Source organism: Rhamphochromis sp. 'chilingali', assembly GCF_963969265.1.
Source record: "Rhamphochromis sp. 'chilingali' genome assembly, chromosome: 10".
Lineage (NCBI taxonomy): Eukaryota > Metazoa > Chordata > Actinopteri > Cichliformes > Cichlidae > Rhamphochromis > Rhamphochromis sp. 'chilingali'.
This window is the reverse complement of record NC_137937.1, coordinates 6025587-6044524: the sequence shown is the minus strand read 5'-3', so window position 1 is coordinate 6044524 and position 18938 is coordinate 6025587. Positions and strand designations below refer to the sequence as shown.

The following is an 18938-nucleotide window of genomic DNA, read 5'->3' as shown; positions in this document are numbered from 1 at the left end:
CTGTATATGCAGTCAAGAGAATCTTTCATTTATTTTTTTAATTTCACTTTGTCATAAAAAAACTGCACTCCAAGACTGCAATCCTTCACCAAAAAACTTGATATTCTCTACAAACAATGGATTTTATTTAATCCATTGTTTGTAGGGATCCAGAAGGATGTGTGAATCTGTATTAGCTTGTGACATTAAGCCAGTGTCTTCTAATTTCTCTTAATTTACTTTGAAGATATGATGCCAAATGTTATTTTCTTGTTCTATACAAGTGAAGCCACTGAATACAGAAACTGGCATCTGTTTTTGGCTGCCAATCATCCTGGGCTAAGCCCCTCCTCTGTGAACAATTTCATATAGGGTTGCTCATAATAGCTCCAGTAATCGCACACGTACAAGCAAAGAGACAACCTTAAACCAATTGCTTCATTGATGGATGTAATCATAACTTCAAAGGACAGTTTGACTCTTGTAACACAATATCATATGTGGAAAACACCACATTATACACATTGAGTAATCAGTGCTATTGCTCGGTTATAACACATCAAATTCTTTATTTTTTTTTTCACTGTTTTTACACTCCATTGGAGGCTGTGTAAGAAACACAAACATTTTGCTGTAATCACAAAGCATTTCTTCTGAGGTACCGCGCTGTTATATCTTAACACACTTTTGTTTTCGTTCTACTCTTAGCTGATAACACCAAACTGTATCTGTAGCAACCATGACTCTCCAAGCCAGCTTTATGAGACCACAATGTGATGGTGGGCTGATTCCAGCCGAGACCCTGAGGCACAGATGCATCACTTTATTACACTCTTATTGATTCATCCAGCTCACCAGTTTCCATGGCGACAATCATAATCTTATGTTTATACAATGTATGCAAAGACAAACTTAAAACAAAAATGCACATCATACTATAAAGGCTGAGATAACCTTTATGGAGCATTTGGACCATAGGGTTAAGCACCAAACTGTCAGGATCAACCTTATTTTCCAAGAAATTTAATGACAACATTCTGTAATTAATCACAATTACAGCTGAATAAAAAGAGGAAGATGCGTGGCTTTCTGGTAATAAATAGCTAAAAAAAAAAAAAAAAAAGTCACTGTATCATTCTTATTTGCAAACAAACAAACAAACAAAAAACTTCAAAGATTGAGGACCGTTTCAGAGACACGTCTAATACATCAGCATGCTGACTCCAGTGTTGCAGACAATATCATCAAACTGCAGCAAAGAAGAAACAAAGAACAGAATAAACAGAAAAAAGAAGGCCCAGGGTGCTGGGAAAAAAAAGAAAACCTGGACAGCAGGATAAGAAGTATAGTGTGGATTTTCACTGGCAGTAACAACTCTTTGGAGCTCAAACAGTTATTGTAGGTCCGTGCCATTTCATTTGAATTTAACTGCTTAAATGTGCTACAGCACTGTCAAACAATACTTTTTACCTTGCAGTGTCATCTGAACCTAGAATCGTAGATTCCTGGCATAATGTACAGGTCACTACTTCATAATTAATTCTAATTTCTTTGTGTAGAAGCTCTCTTTTAATATACTCTAGGGTCCATTTATCCAGTAATCCAGCCTTATCTAAATACATGGATTTGGTTTGTTAACACCGTCAGTGAAAATCCTGTAAACGGTGTATTATATGGACAAATCTTTATTGGGTTAGTGTGGTTTGTCTGAGTTCAGCAAGGACAGTGTTGGAAATTTTTTCGGACACTTGCTTCAAACTTGCCTGATTTAGGCAAAGTTCTACAACAGAGGTTTCATGTCTATGTGTAATAGTCCACTCAGAACTGCTACAAGGAGCCTCCAGTTTGTATTGGTAAGCCTTCATGGGTAAATGCATAAGCACAAGGAATGTACCAACTCCTCTTTCCCATCACATCACCCCTTAGTCTCATGGTGGCTCAGTCCGGTTGTCACAGAGAAGCAGTCTTTAAGTCCGGACCTGGAACTTACCAGCCTTGGTCATGTACTTGATGCCTTTGAAAGGTTTATACTTCTCACCATACATGTCCAGCCGATTCACTTTCAGTCCTGATGAAGGAGAGAAAAACATCAAGAATTTATTAGACTTATGTGTTACTGGAACAGAACAAATACCAGGGTTAACTATCTGGCTTGATGGTGGAGGGCTCTTCTAGAGATGTTTCAACTAAAACCTCTACAGAGATTTCAACAAGAGATTCCTAAAGCTCCAAAGGCTTTGTTTGCTCTGAGTTTAGTATTACCGTTACATTCTGTGTCACACTGTAAAACATATTTTCATAAATGTGTCAACCCTTGGTGAAACTTGAAAAACTAAGATGGTTGTTTTATACTTCACTGAAAATAAAATCTATTTCCTGGTGTCATGCAAGGTTTATTTATGGGTGTAGCGCCATCTAGTGGTCACCATCTCACTGTTCCCCTACAATGGGACTGTCAGGTGGTTGTCAGCTGACCAGACTGAGCCTAACTGTGTGGGGGTTGAATTAACTTTTCTGTGGTTTAAAAGGCAAAGTGGAGCTCATTTTCACTATTACAGTGAAATTGTCAATCTCATTCAATGTTCAGCTTGGTCACTAAGTGCAAGAAGAGAGAGGATCACAAATAAGAAATGAAGGAATTCTTGAAAGGCAACAGTCACATGTACATGAACATGAGGTTCAGATGGTGTGTGTGTACCTGAGATGGCCATCTGTTGGATCTTGAACTGAATATTGATGGTGGGGTTCTCATCAGGTTTGGATGCTCCAGCCTGCAGGCTCATGGTGCCCTTCAGACTGGGAAGCTTCTGTGGGTTGATCTTGCCAACATCCCATGTCAACAACTGGTTTAAAAAGAAAAAAAATGCACCAAGATGACAGAATTAAATATTTTGTCTCTTAAACATATTCAGATAATTCGGGTTTATATATTTATTCATTCTATTATTTACACTTCCCTTCATCTGTGTTTTTGTGATATAAAGATTGCTGCACAGTTACCTTTGTGACTGGGTCAAAGGTGTATGTTCCCTGGGAGGGGTTCAGGTTGGCATTGAGGACGCCCCGAGGAAGCTGGCTGCTGACTAGGACCGACTCCACGGCCTTGCCCATTGTCTGTTTGGGGCCCAGGGTCAAATCAAAACGCCCCTGGGAACTTCCCTCCCGGAAGGTGATGTTGTGTTTCACGTACACTGGGATGGCTACCAAACTGAAGGTGATAAAACAACATCAGCTATTAGACAGTGGAATCCTACTTTATGGATTAGCATTTCTGTTTATATCCTGATTAGATACATGTAATGAGTCAACTATGTGATTAAATGTTGCTACTAGCCAGTTAAACTAATTATTCATATTTTAGGACACTGACTATAGTTAATAGTTTTGTCCATCTATCACTGGCTGGGGCTGCAACACTCCTCTCTGGTGAACAGGAAAGTAAGACAGATTCCACAAACTAAAGCAGGATTCTGAACTAGAAAATGAACGGTTGTATGTTGCCTGTGTCACAGCAAAGTACTAACTTCTGAGAGCTGACGTGGTAGGAGAGCAACCGGAAGTTTCCATCGGGTGGGATGAAGGAGAGGATCCGCTCGGCTTCCCAGCGCTTGAACCGAACACATGGGTGGAAACTGACATCATCCAGCAGCCGTGGATTCTGCGAAAGAAATGCAGTGGGTCAGGAAGATTAGTGGTGAAGTTTCAAAAACATTAAAATACTTTTAATATCTTTCCATTTCTTTTTGGTATTTACCCAGTGTACCCTGTAAGAACACACAGCACTTATTCCAGCAACACTTTACACAGTTGTGATGTTACTGCATGAAACGTGGGATTTTCGTCAGCAAGTTTCACTGTAAATTTTTGTGGACGTTCAGATTAGACACACTTCAAAGGAATTTGCACTGAATATTTCAAACTGTTGGACACCATAACTGTTGGATGCAACAATTAAACCTTGTAAATAAAGTAGGCAGGAGAGTAATCTGAAACAAAAACTCAGTTAGTCTGACTTACACTGATCTTTCCTCTAGTCAAAACTGGCTGTTATAGCAGAGCTACACTATAAACAGACAGGTTGACTGTTGTTTTAAAGTCCAATAGAGGTCCAGTCATAATATCGATCAGATTGTTGCAATGAAATAATCAAATGTGCACGTCGTTGTTTTTATTAAATCCATAATGGAATGATCCTCCACATAGCAAAGCCTATTTCTTTCAACATATTTCTACCATATAATCTACCTATGAAATCAGTCTTATCTGCTGCACAGTGAACTACCACATCTGGATGGTTGCCTCTCTGAGAAGCAGACCTCGAGTCAGCAGACGTCAAAGTCTCAGAGAGCGTTTCAGTTGCCCTTATGGGGCATGTTTTTTCTTGACCTCCTTAGTTTCATTTTTTTCCTGTTCTAAAGGATAACAAAAACCACATCATGATCACAAACTCTTGCTAGAGACTTCAACAAGGACCTCCAGGCAAGAGTCAGAAAGAACAAAGAGACAGGAAGAAAGAGGCAATGCAGGGGGAGAGAGAGAGAGAAGCTGATCACTTGAGCTGAAGTTTGATTACTGAAGTGTGTTTCTGTCTTGCATTGGAGAACTGCACGATTAAATTTTTGACTTTGTACTAAAAAAGGTTTTGCCCAAAATAGAGTATAACTAAAGAAATAAATATGCCATCAGAGAATGAGAAAAAAAATAAGTGCATGGTAACGATGTCAGCTTTTAGCACAAGCAATTTGCTCTTGTTAACATCACTGTAACATACATTTACTTGTCCAGACTAGTCGAGGAAACGTCACATGGCGTGGTGCAGGAAATAGCTATGACGGGCTCATGTAGGCAAATCGTCAGGCAGTGATTTTTGGAGAGCTTGATTTGCTTTGGCTTTGTGTTCTTTTGGCAGAGCACACATTTTCAGTGTTGGACAGCTGTGTTTTTACTCCCAATTGTGGGAAGCCAAAATTGTAATCAAGATTAAAATGTGATTACTTGTGCTGCCCTACTTGCATATTACAGGAAGCTTTTATCAGGAAGTTTTATCATCAAAACTGTGAAGCAAAGTGCAGATACTCTGGAAAATCAGCTCCCTGCATGCTGCGGTATAAGAGAAAATAAATACATTCTCTGGCAGCTGAGCTCCTCTCAGTACTCTGGTCCAAAATGTGCACAGTGTGGGTGTGACATATTTCGAAGTAAATGTTACTGTATGTTTGACTTTTACTGTGAATATTAATTGTAATGTACAGCACACTGATTTAAATGTTTCCAAGCTGCACCTTGGAGAACCCCCTGCTTGCTACACAGTTATGACCATTTGTAATCATCTGTTATTTGTCTGGAGAGTTCACAGGCTTAAAATATAACAATATAGAGTTGGTGAAAAAAAAGAAACTCACCATGAATGAGAGGGTGAGATCAGGCATGCCCGTCAATTTAACGCAGGCATCGATGACTCCCTGTATTTCTGCTGTGATGGTGGAGCCTATGGGGGTGGAGTTGATTAGAAACAACAATAGAAAGCAAAAAAACATGTTAGAAGAGAAGGCAAGTACAAATAATTGTGTTGTAAAGCTGACATTTTATGTATTGTATTGGCCATTTTCTTTATTTTTTGACTGATTGACTAGAAACTCCTTTCAGGTTCTTCCTGATTCACAAGGGGTCACCACAGCAGGTAGCTCTGCGTGTGTGATTTGGCAGAGATTTTACACCCATCCTGATGCAGCCCCAAAAGGAATGAACCAGAGATCTTTCACTTGTTAAGCAAATGTGCAAACTACTACACTATGGAGCTACTGCCTTTCCGATTAAATGCGGATTAATAATTACTATGTCTCCCATGCATTATAATGCAAGCAAACAGTGACATGTTTCACAACAAACAGTTGAAAAGAAATACCAGATTTATCGATGATCGCATCGATCTCCTCCACCACGTCGAAATAAGCTTCATTGTTTGTGTACTTGACCCCAGTGCGCCGCCAGGGGACTACAGACAGCTGGCCTGTAGGGAGCTGTTCACCCACATTGGTGCTGCCTGGAAGCAGAAATTAACAACAGTATAGGATCATGCACACAGAGTCAAACAGCTGCTGTAATATCCATGGCTCACACTGTCAATTGAATTCATTCAATGCTATTTAGATGAACTGTAATTGTTACTGAAAGAAGTTTCAGCTGTGTATGAACAAAGCATTAATGTTGCCTGAAATCAGGAAGTAAAAGCAGCACAAATAAAAGACTGAAAGACCTGTGATGGTGTTGACCATGGTGCGGAGGATGGTAGGAGGCTTAATGAGCTCTTTAAGAATGTTGGACTCTGTGGCCAGAGGAAACCCGTTATCCAGCATCTCCTCCAGTAGTTCATAGACCACTACCACATTGTCCTTGATGGCCGCCTCTGTACACACTCCAAAATAGTCCTGAGAACAAAGCACACAAGCAGGATATGCACTTTTAGTTAACTACAAATAATGATAAAAGTAGACAGAAACAGACATGAGAGGGGAGGAACAACCTGAAAGGTGTCTACGACTCTGTGCAGGAACTCGATGACAAAGAGCGGCGGGACCTCACTCTGGATGACCGCCACAAAGTAGATGTGATGCCTGAGCACACTGATAAGGTAGTGATGAGGCGTGGGGATAACTGGTGGGACATTCTCTGGCTCAGTAGCTCGCTCCTGGGCCTCAAAGAAGTAGTCGCACACGGAGCGGCTGACCACACTTTTCCAGTGCTTCTCCAGGAAAATATCCCCTGAAGCGTTAATTAGGAACAAGCTGTGGATCATTGTGGCTAAAGGCTGTTGGGAGGGAAAAACAAGGGACCACCAGAGGTTTTTAAATGAGAAAATGCTAAGACCAAAACACCATGCCTTCTGTTAACATAAAGAACAGAATAAGAAGGTTGTTTAAGTGTCGCATTAAACCATCAAGTGTGACAGTGAGGTAGCAGGCGCAATGGAGAATTTTACCCGAAGACAGACCCTATTCTCACATGACACTGGGAGTACCATGCTCTGCTCTCCGGATAATACTGTCTATACACTGTGCTTAGTTTATATATGAGAACGGCTCAAGTAACAGAGTAGGTCTACTGAGCTGAGACTGAAGTTCAGGGTTTCAGAAATTAAGAAACTAACTTACGATGGCTGAGAAATGTGACTCCAGAATATAAATTATACATGCGGCAAAGCTATCAAGTTTTAACCGGATATAACTTTACAACTAAAATAATTGCAACTGCTAAACTATCAAGTTTAAGAAAAACAAGCGTGTAACTAGCTAGCTAGCTAGCTGTTTCTATTAGATTGTAGATGAAGGCCTCCATCTCTCTGTACGAGATGCTACCTCCGTCCCTCCTCCTGCTTCAGTCTTATGACAGAAAGCTCCGTCACTGGGTCCAGGGGGTTAAAATACGTTAAAATAACGATGCTTTTGTTTGACGAATAAAATTGTAAGTTGCCGCTGGAACCATTTCTAAAATTGCAAGTGACTCACCGAAGACAATTTTCTGACGTTTTCGTCTCGCCTTTCACCTTTTTTTCCTCTCAATGAAAGATTAAGCCGACGTTGCTTCCCGTTAGGTGGAGCAGCAGATCCTGAGTGAGGAAGGATGGCAGAGCAGAGCGAACCAATCAGAAGAAAGACCAAGCGTAAAATCCCACCTTCTTAATAGAGGCATAGGCCAACAGTGCGGAAACTGGTGGCTCGTGACTTGGCTGTGATTGGTTTATAGCGGGAGAACGACGGTAAACACCAGTAAAAATCACCCGCTGATTGGTTTTAAGATGTACCTGGTCTGACATTTTGTTTGCGGGATCAGATTTCATCTTGTGGAGCTCTTTTTCGATTCAAACAAATATAGGAATATTTACATAGTCTGCCTCTTATTATTCATTTTTACGTGTATTAAAAAAAAACCCACCGTGAAATTGCAAAGGCAAAGACAAAATGCACATAATAGCCCACAATCTGATATCCATTAGGGGGGGTTAGGCATACTTTATCCATAATAAAGTGAGACTTAGCGATGCCTTATACTAACGTTCACCGTAAAGATTATCAAATGTGATTTAGACAAACAAAGAACCCATGCACAAGAGCAACTTTGGGCTCGTGCTCATTCTTAATAACATGTCAATTACAAGTTGTGTACACAGTGCAGTGAATACACAGATTTAAAAAACTAACACTCATCTTTGCCACAGCAAAGACATATAACTGTATAACTGTAACACATAACTGTCCTAACTCTTTATCATGTTTCAGATGAGTCAATATTGAGTCAATATTCCAAATTTCAGTAAAGTTTTTGAGCTGCTTTTGTACAGCTCTACACGAAGGCATTAAAACAACCAAACAGAAGAAAGGAGATTAACAACTTAAGCAAAGGGATCAAGAGTGTTAAAAGGAGGTACAAAATAAGCAGCCCCGGGGAAAGGGAAGGCATAAATAAACTCAGAAGCAGCCTTCAGGAATGCCTCAACCGACTAAGAAGAAAGAAATTGAACAAGGAAAAGAAGACGAGTAAAGCCCATTTCATTAAAGATCCCTACAACTTCCCTTCAATTCAAGGACACATACTGAGCCTGATAAAACCTACCCCTTGGCAACCACCCAGAAACGGGCATGGCAGAACCCCCCCCCTTCCATTCTCAACACCAACAAACCAACATGGAAAGAAGTACATGAAGTGACAAAAATGCTTGAGCTGTTTTAGCCCCAAGACCCAGCACTATACCCTAAAAGTCTCCCCCATCTTGAACATGAACTTTATCATTACAGCAACTGAAAAGGTACCCAGAGGTCCAGCAATGGATACAGGGGTGCAACAATAGGTCAAAAGGGGCTTCATGGATGACGTCACAATCACAACATCTTCCCAGACATTGTGCAGACAAGACTGGTTCTAGCCAGACTTGATAAGGTGGTAACATTGCCTAAGATTACATACATCCCAAAGAAATAAGGGAGGATGATCATTATGAAACTCAACATTACTGACAAGTGCCATCTGCTTATGCACGGCAAAATCATCCAAGTATCAAGGACAATCTCGTAAATTATCTGGGAAAGTGGTATGACAAGGTGCTAAGGGACAACCATGTCCACAGCACTGAGGGGGAAGCAAAGCTGAAGAGTACTGAAAAATCTGGATACCTGGGGAAGTGTAAGACATGGCTGTACCAACAGGGCCTGCTCGTAGCGACGTAGCGGACGAAAGTGTATAAAGTCCCACTTACAGTGGTGGAGGGAAAATTAAAAAGTACCTAAGAAGGTGGCTGGAAGGAGGCATTTGAGAAGAAGCACTACAAAGAGCTGGTGCAGGACTGTAGGGATAAAGATGGGCAGACAAGTACAGAGGTCACCCTGTCCAATGAGTGTGGAAGCTGTTGACTAACGGAGAGAAAATAAGGAGGAAATTGGGAAGACTGGGGGAGAGAGCAGAAAGAGCCTCCTATTGGATATGAAGTAGGAAGGAAAGGTTGAGCTGGCAGGCAGACCAAGTGAGTAGTGGCTGGCCACTGCTGCTGACTGCCAGCAGGAGGATGTTATGGTGCAGATAGTTGGTACCCATCTGACGGGAGGATTTGTGACGTTGAAAGATCCAAAATGAATGACCGCAGGAGCATCACTGATGACGTGTCCAGACTTTTCAGAATACAAAAACGATGAGTTGAGTCTATTAAATTCCAGCTGAATGCTTAAATTATTGATCAGACTAATTTTAAAGTTCTCCAGAAGAGAGTATTTCTTTGTCCCTTTAAAGAAAAAGCCACAAGATGGGGTCATAACATATTGCAAGTGTCATTTCAAGCATAAACTACTCATGTGCTTATAGTGCCATCAGAACAGGAAAACTAGCATGAAGAATTTGAAGCCATTTACAAGAGATATAGCATTGAGTATTGTGACACCTGAACAGAGAATCCGTAGACAGAACATCACTAGTAAAAGTTCTGTATTAAAAGTTGTATCTCAAACTTTAAGTATATGAAAAGTACAGTGCTTGGTAAATGTTATCAGCTACATCTGCTGACGAGAGGTTCACCAACTGTATTCATGTCAGACAGTAAGCTTTGCCCCCATTGGGCAGTTTGGGCAATGAGAAAACATTAATTCTACATTGACATCTAGTGGCCATACATGTTCAAAGCACTTCCATTTGTAATTTGTAGCTGAAGCATTAGATCAATGCTTCCCAATTATGGGGTAAAATTAATTATTCAGAGAGCATTTAATTATCATCAGAGTAGTATTTCAATCAGACGAGAACTGCCAGGTCGTCCAATTTCCACTTGAGCCAAAAACTGGTCACTAACAACACCCACTCACCTTCACGATCAGATTTTGACTTCCAAACTAACTAAAGATGCTTTCAGGCAATTACTTTTCTTCATTAAAATGAGTTTTAGGTTTAAGATTAGGTTTGACATAACATGGATAATTTAACCATTTTTAAATGAAATGTGACCTTTAGTTTATAATCTAATCTAGATTTTGACAAAGGGTCTTTCAAGAAAAAAAAAAAAAAATAGAAGTTATTGAGAACATTTTTTTCCTTTGGACAAATTTAGTAAACCTAGAAGTTATAAAAATGTGGAAAGTAGCAGTGACTAACATCTAGTTGATAGTTCAGCTCATGTTGTGTGTGATTTTTTATATATTATTTTTTAAATTCAGACTTGTTTTGCTCAAAGTTGATTGTCAAAAGTTGCTCTGTACACAACCTGCACAAGGCCGTCATACTTAATTTAAAAAAAAAGAAAAGCTGAATGTGTAACTTTTCCCTGCACTTTTTGGGAAAATGTGAGGGGGTTGAGGTGACGTAGCACTGAATCAGGCTAAACTCAAAGGATACATGAATGGCTCAACATAATTTATTTTCATTTTATGTTAAAATGTACAGAGTTCTTTGAAAGTACTTGCTAAGAAAGAAAAACAAAATGGAAAAAAATGGAAATACATACAGGGACAGAGTCGAGAGTTGAGGCAGCTGAGCTCAAATCAACCTTCACTGTGTGCCCAGCTGTCCCGTCCCCCCACCCTCTTTTTATTTTGCGCTCTCTCTTAGCATACAACGCAACATGTACAATTACAAAGGATACAAAAAGGGAAGCAATATAAACAGACAGAAATATACTGAGCTCATTTTTACATGCCTCTTAAATGTAAGGAAGTCATCCTATGCACACACAGAAGTAAAAAAAATTAAAACAAAAAGAAAACAAAAAGAATGCCGAGTAACCTTTAGATATTTGTAGTCCTTTTGTTTAAAATAGCATTAATATACTACACAAAGATAGAAAAACTCTAGAGATGAGATGGAATGGAGAGGTTAAAGGCATCTTAAAGTCACTAAAAGTGAGTGGTAATTTTTTTAAATTTTGAGTTTCTTAGTAATTATTACCCAAGAGGCGAGCTAAAAAATATGTTTTTTTTTGTCGTTTCCTGAAACAGAAGTGAAAAAAATGACAGTACCAATATCAATGTCAGAATTTCCTTTTATATTATAGAAAAAACATTTTCTCTACAATAGGTTTCTAAAGTCAAAAAGAGTCAGCTTGTGTCATAAAAGAAAGCTGCCCAGTCTGACAAAATTCAGAAAAGAAATGAAACAAAAAAAAGTAAATACAGAACAGAATACACACAAAGAAAGTTTGTATGCCAGGTCTGTGTGACAAATGAAAACTCCTCTTTTGACTAAGAATACCGATACGCGGCCCAACAAAGTCAACCACGACCCTACGGGACCTCCGATCCTTGCCTCCGACCCTGCTTCTATAATCGAGCTACAATCCCAGGGCCAAACCTCGCGCTAGATCGAGCATTCAGGCACACCTTCACAAAGGCTAACCGTCCGCTGCCACATTTTTAGCCAATGGGAGCACAGAAACAACAATAACAAAAACAAGATTACAAAAAAAAACCAAAAGAAAAAACAAATTTTACAAAAAACACACCATTCAGAAGCAGACTCCTCGACCTCTTTGGGTCACTAACACTTAAGGATGCGAGGTCACCTATAGTTAACCGACTTTCCTTAAAGTAGTTACATGGAAATCCCACCGTTTGTTCTGCATTCCCTAAGCTGCTAAAAAAAAAAGAAAAAAAAGAAAAAAGGCTGACATTGTATACCATCTGTCAGTGGAGTGTGGACAAAAACAGTTGAATGTTTCCTGAGCTAGCCATCAACTGGAGACAGCTAGTCAGTGTGTGTTTGTATTTATATATATATATGTATATATGTGTGTGTGTGTGTGTGTGCGTGTGTGTGTGTGCGTGTGTTTGTATGTGTGCGTGTGCTGAATATTGGGAAGTACCAGAATATTTACATCGAAATGTTTCAGAGTCGCGGCAAACTGGAAAATAATGCTACTTGTTTCATTTATGGATATATAATATGACAGTAACACGCTAGTCTCTTCTGTGTCTTTGCTGTGTTTTTGGTACAACACTGTCCATCCAGGAAGACAGAGACTCTGGAAAACAGTCAAACACCTCAAACACCCGAGGCCCTGCTCCACTGTGCTCTTCTGGAACTCACGAAAAGCCGTGGGGCCGAGCGGCACCGGAGATGTTTGGGCATTTCTGAGAGAGCAAGAGGGTGTAATCACCATTTCAGAATGCCACGCGTATAAAGATCAAAGCATGTAAGGAGGTCGGACTGCACACACGTATTTAAAAAAACAAACAAACAAACAAACAAACAAAAACAACAACAAAAATAAGGTCAACGGTATGTTTAACATAAAACAACAGTCCGCCTGCAATGTTTCATCGTCTCTTTTTTCAAGGTAAGGCTTCCTATATTAAAAGATTGTGTGCATGGTTGAATATACTCAGTAACCACCGTTCACAGTCTGACCAGGCCAGGTACTCCTGTACCCTGTGGACTTTTCTGTGGACTTTTCCTCGTCATACTTCGTCGTTCCTTACTGTCCTCCTCAGTGTCGAGAGGAGGAGTGGACTCCTGGGCCTGTGTGCTGGCCTGGCCTGAAGCTCCACGGCACGGCCGAGGTCCACGTACACACCAAATCCTGCCCAAATACTCCCATACACAGCCAGCTGGGAGGGGAGGGGGAGACGAGCCCAAATAAAAAAAGGGACAAAATGACAACACAGAAAAAACAAAAACAAAAAACAGGAAACCCAAAGACCCTCTCTGTCCCCATCACCTTCACTCCACTGGTGCCTCTGAGGCACTGGAGAGGGTGAACAGGACTAATGGACATTTAGAGTACAGCGAGCATACGCTCTGGCCCCTTTCTGTCTCCTTTTTTCACTTCTTGGCTGCTCATCTGCTCATGTAATGTGGCTGTTTTGGATAGCTGTGATGGGAGGGGCCAGTGTACATCATGTTCCCATGGTGATTGGGCTGCATAGGCTGCTGTGGGTAGCCCTGCCCTCCCATCATGCCCACCTGCATCTGCATGGGGTACTGAGCTGGCTGATTCATGTATGCGGGGTTGCTGTGATAGCCACTGTTCATCATAGGCTGAGCCATTCGGTAGCTGGCTGACATGGGGTTCAGAGTCGTCATGTTCATAGAATTATACGGTGCCGTGGGCATGAGGTTTGGCATCATGCCGCGCTGCACGGCCAAGGTGCGCGGCGTACCCTGCATGGCCACAGTCCCCGAGCTGCGGCTATAGAGCTGCTGCTGGTGCGGGGCCGGGGCCAGCTGCTGAGTGGCTTTGGACCGAATGGAAATGTGGCCTTTGACGGTAGTCATCTGGCCCTGCAGCCGCTGTGTGTGCGGTGGAGGTCCTAGGCCAATGTTGGTCGTGGGCATGTTGCATTGCAGCTGCAGAGAGCCCAGGTTCATGGAGCCAGAGCTAAGGTTAGGAGGTGGGGTCATAGTGGGCTGCCCCTGTGGAAGGGCAGTGTGGGGTGAAGGGGCCAGCCCAGGATTGGAGAGAGAAACACTAGTGGCATAGGAGGTAACAGCGGCGGAGTGAGAGTAGGGCATGCCGTGGGGCTCCATGATGGTGTTGGTGAGCTGCTGGAGTTTGGCCAGGCTGAATGTTGCCGAGGGCTGGGGGTAGCCCCCTGTACCAAAGTCCTGACCCATGCGCTCATACAGGGTGCGGCCCCCTCCTCCACCTCCACTCTCTGGAATCTCCATGATCATGGGCGTGGAGGCAAAGCCATTGCCCATGCTGCACTGGGACAAGGCCTGCTGTGGTGGCGGTGGCGGGGCCGAGGGTGGAGGCTGAGGGTTGGGCGCTTGTTGCTGCTGTTGAGGAACCTTTTTTGTTGATTGCTGCTGCTGGTTGGTGCTGGGAGGCCTCTCAATCACACCACAGCTCTGAGGAGACTTAATGCCACAGTTGGGGGTGTTGGATGGCGGTGGGGGAGGCGGGGGCTGGGGCACAGCACTGCCCACGTTGCTGGCACCTGGTCCACTGTTGGGCCCTGGTCCTGTTTGCTGAATGAGGCTACAGCTGCCCATCGCTAGCTGGGATGCGGCATTTCCTGTGGAAGATGTGAGGCTGGGGGCTGGCACGAAGGAGCAGCTGTTGGACTGAGAGGAGGAAGAAGGGGTGGCAGAGCTGGAAGAAGAGGACGCCGAGGACGCTGAAGCCGTTGAAGCCCCGGCGACCACGGCAGCAGACATTCCTCCTCCATTGCCCCCGTTTCCTGTTCCATTGCCCCCTCCACCCATGGTGGAGTCGTAGCTGCTGGGGTTGTCATAATTCTCTGTAGTGCTTTCAATGCTGCCCAGGTCACTGAAGCCACTGTCCACCACCTGCTGCGAGTGGTCCGACACAGACGGCACATCCATCATCGGCGATGTCTCCATGTTCTGCTGAGAGGGGGCAGAAAGCGAACTGGGATGCTCTGGAGTGATCTGTGTGTAGCCACCTCCAGCGCCACCGCCACTGCTCCCTGCTCCGGTGGGGCCAGGAGTTCCACCCCTTTGCCCTGCTGGTGTCGTATCCACGATGCCCGATTGCAGCCCCGGGCTGTTCACAGAGCGCACAGACTGACTGGGCAGCGGGGGCACTGGTGGATTAGGGAGGGGGCTGCTGTGCTGGGAGGCTCCACATTCCTCTACTAAGGCTAGGGTCTCCTCTTCAGGCTCGCCCGTGTGACTGTAGCTCTGCAGGGTCCGGCAGGCGGCTAGGGTCTCTTCACAGTCCTGGTAAGCGCCGTGGTGTGGCTGGGGCTCAGTTTCCTCGTCCTGGGCTTCCCCCTGCGTCAGGGACTGAACAGCCTGCATAGTCTCCAGGTCCAGCTCATTGGAGTGGTGATGTGAGTGGTGCGAGTGATGGTGGCCAAGCTCCTCCTTGAAGTCAGGGTGCTGGTGAGGGTGGGAGTGCGGATGCTGGGGTTCCATCAAGAGTGTGACGTCTTTATCATCCGGGTGCAGGGGCTGCAGCTCCATTGGCTCAGAAGGAACAGACATGGCCGTGACCGTTTCCACCGCCGCCGCCGCTGCAGCAGACTCCTCCTGCTCTCTGCGCCTCCTCTCCTCCTGCTGAGGGTCTGCAGAGGGGGGCCGGCACTTGGTCTCCTGCACCCTTTCCTCAGCCTCCTCCTCCTCCTCTTCCTCCTCCTGTTTGCTGACGTACTCCTGGGCCACGCTGTTCTCCATGCCTAAAAAAGGCTCTACACCTGGGGGTTCTTCTTTGACTGGAGGCGAGTTTGCGTGTGAGGCAGACTCCTCCTCCTCGTCTTCATCGTCGTCTTCGTCTTCAGGGTCCGGACTTTTTCTCTTTTTACTGCTGCTGCTCTTGTCTTCTAAGTGTCCGTCACCCTCATCGTCTGCATCGTGGTCGTCACTTCGCCGGCTTCCTGAACCCGGCGTGACCGCCGCTCGCCTGTTCACGCTGCCACCACCACTGCCCATGCTGCCACACTCCTCTTCCTCCCTTTCCTCATCATCATCGTCTTCCTCTCTGTCACCCATATCTGTGTCCTGAGGCCGGGACTGCGGGGCCCGGGGCCCTGAGGTGGAAGAAGAGGAAGAAGGGGAAAGCAGTGGACGGGATGGTGGCCGGCTAGGTTTGTCTTCTTCCCAGGCTCGCTCGATGTCCTCCTCATCATCTTCATCCTCTTCTTCCGGGTCAGAGGTGGGAGGTGGTTTGGGGGTAGGCTGTGGTGGCTGGCGGTTCTTGGGCGGTCTCCCCCGCTTTCTGGGCATCTTTTGTTCAACAGGCTTAGGGAGATAGTCATCTTCTTCGTCAGAGTCTTTTTGTTTGACGTCTCTGTCCGTGTTAGTTCTGCAGACTTGCTTGCTGTTCCGGTCATCCGTCTGCAGCAGCTGAGGAACTTTGTCCATCTGCTGCTGCTCTAGCAACCTTTGTCTTTCCTGCTCCTGCCTGTCCGCCTCCTCCTGGGCCCGCTGCAAGTACCAGCTCCGTGGCTTGCGACCAGGCTTCATCTTGATTTTGGGTTGCTGAGGATTCCCACTTTGGGCCTGGCCGTCTGCAGCTGCTCTCTGGTTGGGTCCTGTGCCAGGTGGCTTGCCTCTTTTCTTCCAGTGCTGTGGTTTGCGGCTCTTTCCTTTGGGCCAGCCTTTCTTCTTTTTGACTGGGACTTCAGGGTTGGCTCCAAGGGTCTCTGATGGGGTTGCTGTCAAAGCAGCTACAGACTTCGGCATAGTTGTTAGCTCTGCAAAGCAAAGAAGATGAAGTGGTTAGATACAGCTACTGCACAAAGTTCTGGCCAGACTGTGAAAATAAATGTGATGGCTTTCCAACTATTCCTCTGAACAGACTAAATAACTAAACTCCATCTTAACCAGTGAATGTCAGTAGGTGCCCGTAACTCACCCAAAATCATCAGTTCAAACAACTGTACATCAGAGTAGAAGTTACTTGGAGATGTCACCACTATCATAAGGCCAGGAAGAAGACCCAAGCTTTCACCCTCCCCATGCAGACATTGTTAGGATTGTCATCTCTCATAAATGGGAAGTTACTGGAATATTTTTATCATTGTCCAACATTAGGTGAGTTTTACATTGACATGGACTGAGAGGCTGCAATCCAAGACAGAAGCCTCTGTTAAAACTCAACTAAAATTTGCAGTTTATTTCAGAGCACTGGCACGCTTAACAGAGCGGCTGGAATAACGGAGGAGGCAGACTACCTCAGTAATCTCCAGGACAACCTTAAACTTGGACACAACTATGCCAGCATCAAAGCAATAACCAGAAACACACATTAAAACTGGTTGTGGAATGGAAAAAAAAGCAGGCTAACACAAAGGTTTTGGAATTGCCATGCCAAAGTCCTACCCATGTATGTACGATTAGTCCATACATGGGTGGTCCTGCACATTTCATCACTGCTCACCATCTTCCTCCGAATCTGTGAGGTTGGAGAGACGGCCCCTCTTTGGCGCAGGGTCAGACAACCTCAGAGCAGACTGCGGTTGGGGGTAGCGGCGCAGCGGGTGACCCAGTGGAGTCTCCTCCTCCAGCCTGGGCATAGGCCTCTCTGAGTCAGAGTCTACAAAAGGCTCATCCAACACCTCCGTGGTCTCCGAAATGGTCTCAGTCACCACGCTGCTGTGAGGGTGGCTGCGCGGGCGAAAGCGGCGCTTCCTCATGGGCTTCTGGGTAGAAACGGGACAAGGGATTAAGATGTGCTAAGGAGCTTTAGAGCAAACTGACAACTTCACAAGCAGGAAGCTACTTTTGCGATTATCATTATCATCATTATGATAGCTGAAAATAGAAAACTGTTCATGTCTAACCTTGCATTTGAGCCCTGATTTGGTGAGCATAGGAGGGGAGCATCCCCTCTCGTCGTCATCTTCATCATCATCATCCTCCTCTTCTTCGCTGCTGTCACTGAAGCGGCTCTTCCTGACTGGAGAAGACTCGCTCAGCCTGGGAATCACAGGAAGCTGTGGGTGACCCTCTCCGGGACCTTCTATCAGTCTGGGCTTCGGGCCTCTCTTTTTCCTCGGTGGCCGGCCTCGTCTCGTGGGGGTTATGGAAGGGTGCCTGCTCATGTCGAGTGTGTGAAAGGCTGTCGTGTCTGCTTGTCTGTCCAAGGAGAAAAGGGAGGGCGGGCTGTTGACAGTGCCTGTGGTTTTTACCCCCTCTGACCTGTCCTCGTCCTCATCATCTTCATCCTCTACTGGACGGATTTTGGGTGGCCGTCCCACCCGCGCGCTGTCCTTCACCTTACCCCAAGGCCAGTTTTTGGGCGGGCGCCCTCGTGGCCTGCGTTCGCCGTTTGTTGGTGGAGGGGGTCGTGGTGGTTCTGGTACAGGCGGTGGGCATCGGACTGGAGGGGGAATTGGAGAGCTTTGGCCAATCGGAAATCCTAGAAAGGTCTTCCTTTCCTCCTCCTCTTCTTCATCCTTCTTCCCTTGCCGTACATGCCAGGACATCTGTGGGACCTTGTGACTCGGCTTAATCTGTTTAGAAAATTTACAATTAAATTAATTACACCAGAAAGCAAGTCTGACTAAATTTATTATCTTCACAAATGCAATGGCAATCTTTACCTCCTTGCGAGTCCCTTCCTTTGGTTCCTCATCCTCCTCCTCCTCATCATCATCGTCGTCGTCATCTCCATCAGCATCAGAGACCACGGTGTTGGTTACTATGACAGGAGTCCAGCGGAGACACTCGGGGTCGACCTCCAGCTGTCGTGGCCGGGCCTTTAGACGAGCCATGTGGTTGGCCACCAGCTTCTCCCTTCGCATCAGGATGAGTCTAACAAAGTCAAAGCAAAACCAGACGGGAGCATGAGCCCTCCGGACGCACATTTTTCTACATTGAAGCATCGATACATTACAGACAAATATGGCTGTGCAGGTAAATGTGCAGATACGTGCAGCTATGCCAACTGTTCAGGGATTTTTTGTTTTTTCCTTGGATAGAAACATTTTGCTTTCCCCATAGAGGTATTAGCACGGGCCAAAGGAAAATAACGAGCACTGCAGTTAAACTATTTTTTAACCAATTACGTCAACTGGGCTTCT

General features: G+C 44.7%; 2 protein-coding genes across 5 annotated transcripts in view; both read right to left on the bottom strand.

Annotated features, from left to right (window-relative positions):
- Window positions 1–1117: 1117 nt before the first annotated feature.
- On the bottom strand, window positions 1118–7634 carry ap3m2 (adaptor related protein complex 3 subunit mu 2). The gene is made up of 9 exons (XM_080893932.1): window positions 7485–7634; window positions 6503–6787; window positions 6236–6407; window positions 5885–6022; window positions 5382–5467; window positions 3504–3637; window positions 2980–3187; window positions 2678–2822; window positions 1118–2047 (listed from the first exon to the last, which is right to left on the bottom strand). Exons 2-9 carry the CDS (start codon window positions 6773–6775, stop codon window positions 1947–1949), a joined length of 1257 nt encoding a protein of 418 aa, XP_080750058.1. The 5' UTR covers window positions 6776–6787; window positions 7485–7634; the 3' UTR covers window positions 1118–1946.
- A 3217-nt stretch (window positions 7635–10851) lies between these two features.
- Window positions 10852–18938, bottom strand: part of kat6a (K(lysine) acetyltransferase 6A) — a 39524-nt gene continuing 31437 nt past the window's right edge. For 3 of the 4 annotated variants that reach the window (XM_080893926.1, XM_080893928.1, XM_080893927.1), the window contains exons 14-17: window positions 18459–18669; window positions 17697–18368; window positions 17294–17555; window positions 10852–16607 (exon numbers count right to left, since the gene is read on the bottom strand). In XM_080893926.1, the coding sequence (XP_080750052.1) occupies window positions 13285–16607; window positions 17294–17555; window positions 17697–18368; window positions 18459–18669 (4468 nt within the window). In that variant the 3' untranslated portion in view covers window positions 10852–13284. The remainder of the gene's footprint in view (window positions 16608–17293; window positions 17556–17696; window positions 18369–18458; window positions 18670–18938) is intronic. The other variant, XM_080893929.1, reaches the window with a different exon arrangement.